This window comes from Lotus japonicus, chromosome 3, assembly GCF_012489685.1.
Source record: "Lotus japonicus ecotype B-129 chromosome 3, LjGifu_v1.2".
NCBI classification, from domain to species: Eukaryota; Viridiplantae; Streptophyta; class Magnoliopsida; order Fabales; family Fabaceae; genus Lotus; species Lotus japonicus.
Window position 1 is genome coordinate 96,383,190 of NC_080043.1, and position 10,093 is coordinate 96,393,282.

The 10,093-nt window shown below is 33.4% G+C and overlaps 1 protein-coding gene and 1 long non-coding RNA gene across 6 annotated transcripts; one reads left to right on the top strand and one right to left on the bottom strand.

The window, feature by feature from the left end:
- Positions 1-4,606: 4,606 nt before the first annotated feature.
- On the top strand, positions 4,607-7,327 carry LOC130747889 (uncharacterized). 5 transcript variants are annotated; one of them, XR_009022544.1, is made up of 4 exons: positions 4,607-5,130; positions 5,907-6,072; positions 6,165-6,649; positions 6,822-7,327. It is a non-coding gene; the product is annotated as an uncharacterized LOC130747889 (long non-coding RNA). The 5 variants fall into 5 exon arrangements; XR_009022543.1 differs by adding an exon at positions 5,451-5,535 and having other exon boundaries at positions 4,611-5,130; positions 6,165-7,327; XR_009022542.1 differs by having other exon boundaries at positions 4,625-5,130; positions 6,165-6,278.
- An 845-nt stretch (positions 7,328-8,172) lies between these two features.
- LOC130745103 (glyoxylase I 4) lies at positions 8,173-9,691 on the bottom strand. The gene is made up of 2 exons (XM_057597247.1): positions 9,314-9,691; positions 8,173-8,770 (listed from the first exon to the last, which is right to left on the bottom strand). Exons 1-2 carry the CDS (start codon positions 9,689-9,691, stop codon positions 8,510-8,512), a joined length of 639 nt encoding a protein of 212 aa, XP_057453230.1. The 3' UTR covers positions 8,173-8,509.
- Positions 9,692-10,093: the final 402 nt, after the last annotated feature.

Below are 10,093 nucleotides of genomic sequence, written 5' to 3' on the forward strand. Positions count from 1 at the left end.
TTAAAATATTAATCGATGTATAAAATACAATAAATAAATTTCTCGTGCAACGCGCGGGTGATAAACACTAGTTATAGAGATGACAGGTTGATTTTAATTGGTATAAACAAATGATAATTAGTAAAAGTGAATTAATTTTCAAGTAATATAAACAAAATTGTCATATTTAAATTATAAAAATCATAAGTGGAAAAACAGTTTAACACTGTGTTTGGTAGCGCCAACTTTGGCGAGAGAGAGAAGGAAGGGAGAGAGTTAAGAAGGATTGCATCTCTCCTCCCTCATTTGGTTACTTGGTACTGTATGTGAAGAGAGAAGATTATGGTGGGCCACTCCAGCTTTTTAGAGTCTTCTTAAAATGAGAAGAAGTTGAGAAGAAGTTGGCCACATCTGCACCTTTTTTGGACTTTCCAATACTGCACATTTGATCAACTATAAAATAATTAAATATTTATAGATTTGAGGTTAAAAATGTCATTTAGCATTAAAAGTATTTTTTTCTCTTTCATCACCTCATTTTTTCTCTTATCTTCCTCTTCTATCTCTATCATACCAAACAACCTCAAATTCTACTTTATTTCTCACATATTTCTCTCTACTCAATTTCTCTCTTCTCTATCTCTCTCTACTCTACCAAACAGAGTGTAAGCAAGTAATAGCATGTGAGAAGAGAAAATTGATATATCTTTACTATTAATAAATCAATATCTATAAATGGGCAATTTATTTTACTATAATAATGACTAATTATTTATTTTTATTATTCTAATATTTAAGTAGCAAAATATGCTCGTTTGGACGTGCGCATAGCTCATACTCTCGTGGAAGGAAATGTGTGTGCGAATTTTTGTCTACAGTTGGTGCTTGTCACCTTTAGAATTTTCTCCTTATTCATAATCCTTCACTGAACTTGAGCCTTTTTTCTTTTTGTGGATGGTATAGAGACAATTTTTCTCCAACATAGTTTGTCACAGTCTACTCTAGTATAGGAGTTCTTCTCTTTTTTTCTTCCTTGCCTTTCTTTGTTTTTAGTCCTTATACCAAAAGAATACTAATAATAAGTGATAAGTAATTATTTATCTATTTTTTAAACTAAAATTAACTTTCATTATTTATAAAGAATTTCTTTAAAGTAATATTTGATTTCAGAAAATTACTAATATTTTCCATTTAATTTTCAGCACCAACAAAAATAGGTTACACTTTTTCTTTTGCTGCTTACATATATTATATATCAGCGACAATATTGTTTGAGTCGAAAATATCAATATTATAATGAGACTAACTCTCTAAGTTGTAATTCTTCCTATCGACAAAACTAGAACCTAGTACCTTGCTTAAAGAGAATCAATGCCCCATCACCACATTTTCCCCCTTTAGATAAGAAGTGTCACCTGAGTAGTTAAGAAATTTCACACGAGAATAGGTAATAAACCGGGGAGGTGTAGTGTAAATGTGTACACGAGCGCGTGGTACAAATGATACGTATCACTTGAACCAACACTCGATGATAAATAAGTTACACTTAAATAAAGGAAAAAGTAATAAAAAAATGCACATCTAGAATAAAAAAGATAGATCATAGTTACTTGTGGTTGTTCTTGGTTGTTACCGTAGCTAATCCACAGCCTCATCACACAAAAAAATCACACGTATTTGATCCTCATTATGTATCATCACTCTAGATTTTACAATCCGAGCATGAAAACACAAGAAGACAAGGCACACATTGGTGACAACAAGCACTACTAGAAAAGACTCAAATTATGACAGAATTTTGCGACGGAAAACAATTCCGTCCCAAAATAATTAGTCTGTGACGGCTTTGGTGACACTTTCTCGTCGCTAAAGCTTTTTAAAATATTAATTTAACATTTTGGGACGGAATACGATTTTTTGTCACAATTTAGAGACGAAATTAGGAAAATCGTCGCAAATTTGCGACGTATAAAATACTTCCGTCCCAATTGAAATATTTATTTTGGAGGGAAGCATGGCGCCAACTTTGGGGACGCAATAATTTAATTATTCCGTCTCAATTTGTGACAGAGTTAGCAATAATGTTCCGTCCCAAATGGTTTTTAAAATTATAATTATTTTTGGGGACAGAGTTTGTATTCTGTCACAATTTAGTGACGCAGTTATATATATCGTCGCAATATAGGGACGATATTCATATTTCGTCCCAATTTAAATATTTAGTTTTGGGGGGGAATCAAGGCGCCAACATTGAGACGCAATAATCTAATCATTTCGTCCCAATTTGTGACGGAGTTAGCAATAACTTTTCGTCACAGGTATTTTTTAAAATTATAATCTTTTTTTTGGGACGGAGTTCGTATTCTGTCACAATTTAGTGACGCGATTATATAAACTCGTCACAATGTGGGGACGATATTTATATTCCGTCCCAATTTGAATATTTAGTTTTGGGGGGTGGGGGAATCAAGGCGCCAATATTGGGACAAAATAATTAGAATATTCCGTCCCTAGTTGTGACGGAGTAAGCAAAATATTCCGTCCCAAATGGATTTTAAAATTATAATTATTTTTTGGGACGGAGTTTGTATTCTGTCACAATTTAGTGACGCAGTTATATATATCGTCGCAATATAGGGACGATATTTATGTTTCGTCCCAATTGAAATATTTAGTTTTTGGGGGGGGGGGGAAATCAAGGCGCCAACATTGGGACGCAATAATCTAATCATTCCGTCCCAATTTGTGACGGAGTTAGCAATAACTTTCCGTCACAGGTATTTTTTAAGATTATAATATTTTTTTTTTGGGATGGAGTTCGTATTCTGTCACAATTTAGTGACGCGATTATATAAACCCGTCGCAATGTGGGGACAATATTTATATTCCGTCACAATTTGAATATTTAGTTTTGGGGGAAAATCAAGGCGCCAACATTGGGACGCAATATTTTAATTATTTTGTCCCAATTTGAGACGAAGTTAGCAGTAATTATCCGTCACAATTGTTTTTTTAAAAAATAATTATTTTTTTTGGGACGGAGTTTGTATTTTGTCACAATTTGGTGATGCGGTTATATAATTTGTCCCAATGTGGGGTGGCATTGATTTTTCATCCCAATTTGAAGATTTAATTTTGGGGGAAAATTAAGGCGTCAACTTTATAATACCTCGTCCATTTTGATATGACCCTATATGAGTTATTCCGCTTTACTTGTCGGTTGCAGATCTGCTGACCAATATTTTATATATATTAAAAAATTTAATTAAAAGGGCAAAGAGAATTTTTTTGGTACATAAGAGAATAAGTTTTTAATATTGTTATTTTATTTGATGATATAAATAGATTATTTTTAATGTTTTACAATTTTGAACAACTAATAAATATTTGTTATTATTTTAACTTTATTTTTTATTTTCTAGGCCCGTACAAACCTTCTAAACCGCAGACTTAAGCGTTGTAGACTATGACCAATGGAAAGTTAGGCTCACTTGTATTCTGAACCAACCCAGTCCAATCTGTTTATTTGCATGCCCCATGGAATGTGCCTTAACAGATTGTTAGTAAATTTGAACTTCAAATTATGATATGCAGATGTTATAGTTAGGTTTCTTGTTGATCTTAAAGGTCTATTAAACTCAATAAGGCTTTGTATTGTGTATAAGGCCCACCAAACCCAATCAAAATCAACGATTAACTTATAGGCTAATCAAGTCCAATGAGGCTTTGCATTACGCACAAGGCTCATTCAGTCCAATAAAAGTTGATTATTGAAGATATAGGTCCATCAGGTCAAATTAAGCTTCATTTCGACCTTATATGTCATCAAGTACGATGAAACATCTAGTTGATCTCTAATATTCACCGGGCCCAATTGGGCTTCATGTTGACCTCAAATGTCTATCTGACCTAATTATGTTCCATGTTGATCTTAGAAGCTCATATAACCTTATTGGGTTTCATGGTGTTTTATAAGTTTCATCATAACATAATGAGGTTTCATGTTGATTTTAAAGATCTGTTAGACCCAATAAGGCTTTGTGTTGCGTACAAAGTCCATCGAGTCGAATAAAACTCATTATTTGATTCTATAGGTCCATCAAGCTTATTCAGATTCATTTTGAACTTAGGACTCATCAAGTATGATGAGACCTCTAATTGATCTTCAATACCCATCAAACTTGACTAAGACTTTATGTCGACCTTATTTTTTTATTCTTTACTTTTTTTTTTTGCCAAATATATAGACACACATGCTTATATAAGATATTTTAAAATATATATTATTATTTTTATTTAAAATCTAAGACAAATATTTTGAGAATCATCATGAATATTATTTCTTTTAACTATATTATACTTCATATCTTTATTTAAATTTAGAGTATTATTTTTTTATCACTTGAAACACTTAAACCTTAAGGGTTAAATTATTATATTGATTTCAAATTTCTATCTTATATCCTTTTTATTTATATTCATTTATATCTTTATTTTAATTTTTTTTGAAATGATTATTTTAAATTTAAAACTTGTTACTATTATTAAAATATTTTAATTATAAACAAGAGAATATAGTAAAAGAAAATATACTAATCTTGATACTAATTTTCCCTCATTCATTCCTTTCAAAAAAAAAAAAAAAAAGTAATCCCTCATTCCTAATTTCTTGACCTAAATTCTTTGCCTCTCTCGTTTCAATGCTTGCTCTCTCACGAGAGCTATTTCCTTTTCCCTCATTCCAAATAGTTGCGCACCGTGGTTCTTTACGGTCAGCGGTGGTGCGGTGCCGGATCGACGACGCCCTCTTGGAGTTCAAGAACATCCTCGTTACCATCCTCGAACCGCAAATCTTCTTCTTTCTCGTATCGATTCTCAAAGTTCCTACCTTGTCGAATTTCCTGACCAACCCAAGCAACATCATCAGCGCCGCCCATGGAAGTTGAACGAAGTGATGTTTGTTAAAATTATCATCCTATTCGCTTTGTCTTTCTGGATCTTTGGTCTTTCCTCTTATGCTTTCTGATAGTTTCATTCTTTTTGTTGTCAAGGTAATTTTCAAATTGATGGCGTTCAATGCACAAAACAGGCAGAACATAACTGCTGCAGCAATGAGGGCGTGCAGGGATGCCATTTCTTGCTTTCTGAGAGGTAATGATCTTTTCTTTTTCCCACTTTGCAGTGTTTATTAGTATCTCGTTATGCACATTATGTACAGCCTCTTAGCTTAAGGTTTTTTGGTGGTGTCTGGTTCTAATTTCCCATTTTGAAGGTTTCGAATTGTTATATTTTTTTTCAAGGGAAGCCAAATCACTAGTTAAGCATAAGTTAATGTCATTTGAGGTCAGGGAACTTGGCCACTAGAAATGCATAAATCAAATTGGATTTGTGTTTTAACTATTTTGTGTTCATTTGGTTTTGGTGCTTAATCTAATTCTTGTTATCTTTATGGTCTTTTTCTATTGAAACAGAAGTAGCAAGTGAAGCGTAGCAGAGTAGATGCGTTTGTGTTATTTTATAGGATCCATATTGAATTGGTGATGTCATCCTTTGAAGGTGTTTAAAACTGCACCTATATGCATTTTTAACATAATCTTTGACATCTCTAGTTACTGCCCCTATGTTTACTTGTGTTTTGCTACATAAAGTATCATTTTCTTCCAGGACTTGCTGAAATTCCTCATGGTTATGTTTGAATAATGGGGACCCTGTTAAAATTTCTTTGGTGAAAAGAACATGAAGTGTGCTACTGCTCTTAATTGAAGACCACCTTCTCTTTTTCTTTTTCTTTTTCTTTTTTGAATATTTTTAGGAGTATTGTTTGTATCTAGTATTGAACGCATAACTTTAGTTTTTAATGATTGTGACAGTTTCAATTGAATCTTATCTTTGGTTTAAATTAATACTCAATAGTTTGGTTGGATCAGGAAGAGCAGTAGTGATTATAACACTCCCACAATGGTGGCTTCTTCTATGATTCCATCACTTCCCCTGCCCTCTCCCAAGGCGCCACTAGCGTGCCCTGATTCGTATGGGAAAAGGCGTTAAGTGGACAGAGTTTAGATGCTGGAAAGAGAGATAAGTTTTCTTGAGGTGGGTTTTAGCTTGTGCTCTCATCTTTCTATGGTTTCACTTGTTGAGTATCATGAAAAATGAAACTCAAACACTCAACATTCATGTTTCAGCTTGTGCACTGAGGATTCCTTCCAACCTTTTCCTTCGGATGGTATATTGATCCCTTTCCATTATGTTGGGAACCAGCTCTTATTTCTCTGGAATACATTTCTGAAATTCCACAGGTATGTTTAAATATATTTTTGGAGTAACTACCAGTGTTATCAAATAGCGGCGCTATGCCGCTATAGCGTAGCAGATTTTTGGCTAATCGCGACGCCGCTATAGCGCGCTATTCCCGCTATTTCTGCTATTCGCCGCCAAATAGCGGATTTTTGACTCACCGCGATGGTCCGCGATCGCGATTTGATAACACTGGTAACTACACGTCACCAAATTATTATATGAACTTGAAAAATGCAGAAGTGCTTATAACCCCCTCCCCCCCCCCCCCCCCTCTCTTCTTTCAATACATTCATGCTACAATGTCTGTGGATCCATTATGATCATTGTGCCGTCAAGAAAAGACTTATCTCTTGTGTTTAATTTTGCTCCGGTAAGTTCCTATGTCATCATGCATAATGTGAACATAATTTCTTAGGCTTAGATCCATCTATCTATCTGGTTACCTACAACAGATATGTCATTTTATTATTTTATAGTCTTGTCTTTTTTCCATTTAATTTAGTGCCTTGTTTTATACGTTATTGACACTATGAATCTGATAGGGTCTAATTAATCTGAAACTCCTAACAAAGAAGTTCTAGCAACTCCCAACAAAGCACCAGCGGCAATCCCACTAGCTATGAAGAATTCAGAATTGCAAACCCAGATAAATCTTGCTCTAAAAGATCTATAAAAAGCAAAAGAACAATTGAAAAGCTAAAAGAAGCCCAAAGAGTAACCAAGGAAGCAAATGAGAAACTTATGGAGGCATTGGTGGCTCAAAAATGGGTTGAGGATGATTCTTAAATTGAGAAGCTCCGCAGTTTTGAATCCGGACATGCTGGAACTGAAGTTATTCAAAAGATGGAAGAGGATGGTAGAAAGAGCTTTGAAGGTGTAAGGAACTAACATGCTTAGTATGTGGCTTGAAAATAAGTAACTTTATTAGGGAAACTCTTAGTAATTTTGGTATTTTTTGTATAGGTGTGATCTTTATGAATTACATGAAGCTTGTTGTTAATTGAAATTCATTTATCTCTTTGATTAATGTTATTTTCATATTTTGTTAGTTATTATTGCAGATTAATTTGAGATTTCTTACTAATTTAATTAAAATCAAATGTGAAGAAAATAAAAAACGCTAAAAATTGGGGTGTATTCAGTCCCAAGCTGTTTTTCCAAATCTTCAACTCAGTGACGGAAATATTTCGTCACAAGATTTGGGACAGACTGTGTTGTTCTCTGTTCCGTCACAAAATATTATTATATTCGTCACTAACTCCGTCACAAAATATTATTATATCCGTCACTAACTCCGTCACAAAATTATTATTTTAAAAAACGAAAACTTATTAAATTCCGTCCCAAAATGCGACGGAGTGAAAGATTTTGTCACAACTAATTTATTATTTTCTGTCACAAATTTCGTCACGAAATTATTATTTTAAAAATGTAATTTGTTATATTCTGTCTCCATTTCCGTCCCAAAGTTGTGACAGAGTAATAAATTCTGTCCCAAAATTTTGCGACGAGCGATATCGCAACGCAATTTTTCGCGTCACAATTCCGTCCCAAAAATATTTAGGGACGGAAATTTTAACTAGTGTGCGACGGATTTTTCCGTCCCAAATTAGTGTTTTTGTAGTAGTGAAGGATTTGTGAACAAGCAACGACACCACACAATACATGATGGAGTTTAAAGTGTTACAAATGCATTTTCCCCTAATTCGGTTTAGTCTTTAAAGTTATCAGCGTGAATATCACATTCTAAACAAACTATAATATTTGAATTTTCCACTGTGAATGACAAATTCTAAAAGAAGACCTAGAAGGATCAATGAACAAGCCACGCAATAAAGAATAAAGAATGGGCATTAATAAAATGTTACAAACACATTTTCCCTACTTCACTTGTACACTCTAAAGACTTTGTAAAACAAAAAACAAAAACAAAAAAACTCTAAAGACTTATCTTAACTAAAAAATGCTTCAACTGTTTTTTTTTTTTCCCTAACAAGTGATTCTGCGTTCCTGAATAAAACATAACATAGATTTTACAAATATCCAAAGTACAGAGTTACATTCTATGCATCAAACAGTCTCTTCTTTTACAGCAACCAAACAGTTATGTGACCCGATTATGTATGGGTACACACTTTGAAAAAAGTAATAAAAAATCTCTTTGAAACTCGTTGTGGTTCTCCTAATACAAAGACCCCAAAATTAACCAAGATGAACAACGTTGGAAAACTTATTTTGCAGCATCATGGTGATCATTTTGATTTGTTTCAAGTGGTGGGGTGCGGCGATCCAGTGGTAGCTTAATCTTGCCAAGTGAACCGGCAGGAGTGAGCTTCAGATTCTCACAGTTGCATATCTCCACCATGAACCCATCTGGGTCGTTGAAGAAAATTTGATCTATGGAAGTTCCATCTTCTTCTTCCAAAGTCCTTTTCATGTACTTCACGTTCACCCCCTTCAATTTTTCCTCCATGGCTTCCATGTCCTCACACTAATATACAGTTCAACAGAAAACAAAACAAAAACCATTACCGGTTCAAACATATGTTGAAAAGCACTTTGGTATGTTTGGAACCCAGAAGAAGGAAAAAAAAAAAGGAGAGAAATTGAAAGAAAATGAAAAGAAAAGGAAACATGTAGAAAATGAGATAACTTTTAAGTTATTTGGGGAGAGAGAGTAAAAAAGAAAATATGAAAAATGTACATAAATAGGCATAAATATATATATATATATATATATATATATATATTTCGTTGTGACGAGTGTTAACTTATTCGAGATACGATAAGAGTATTTCATAACAAATGATTCTCACGATGATATGATGACACTCTTACGGGATCTAGCTTGCTCTAAATATTTTTAATAAAACAATTAAAATGAAAATGAAATTTTATAAAAAATACAATTTTAGAAATATAGTTAAAAAAATTATTAGAGTACTGTAGAACCACTAAAGTTTTTTTAATAGTAGAACCACTCAAGTTTTATTATAACTATAATAGATGAAAGTATAAAATCATGATGCTATACCTGAAAGGATATATGATTGTCCTGGGGATCCAAGTGCTCAGCGTCAGAAGGCAATCTATCTTCATCTTTGGACTGCACCAAGTGTATACCAATTCCATAATTGAACAACCATGCACCCTCAAAGTCCAAAACCTGTGGCCTCTCTATCAAAACAAATCCCAAAACCTTTGTGTAAAACTCTATGGACTCTTTCACATCTCTGCACAGCCTTGAAACGTGGTTCAGGGCCATTAGTGGAGTACACGCCTTCTCCTCCTCTCTAATTCCTTCCCTCTCATGATTCTCTGTTTCCTCTCTCTGTTCTTGCTTTCCTTCTCCTACTTCCTCTGTTTTTTTATCACCTCTTCTTTCGTCTTCTCTTGCCTCTTGCTTCTGCATTTTGTTGATATTTCTATCTCTTGCTGTTTTCTTCCTTCTTCTTGTGCATGTGAAATTATGAATTCTTTGTATGGTATATACATGACCGACTGCACCACAAGTCATTTTCATTTTTTTTGTATGGTACAATATGAGAGACAAGTATATTAGAATTATTCAAAACTCTTCTAATCAAAGTTTTTTCACTAACAAAACTCAAGTGTAAAACCATGTTTAACATGTTTCACTCAAACTAACTATATATCATTTCATAACTCTTATAAATTTGATTCCTGCTAAAATTGTGAAATTATAATAAAAAATGGTGATGTGGTCACAATTATATATATCTTTAAGATCAAGTTGGACGTTTTTTGAATTTAGCATATAGTATAGACATTTGATGTAAGTATTTAAGATAAT

Coding starts and splice junctions, on each gene's coding strand:
- LOC130745103 (XM_057597247.1), bottom strand. CDS start 9,691: ATGCAGAAGCAAGAGGCAAGAGAAGACGAAAGAAGAGGTGATAAAAAA. Junction 8,771..9,313: donor ACAATCATATATCCTTTCAG/GTATAGCATCAT, acceptor ACTGTATATTAG/TGTGAGGACATGGAAGCCAT.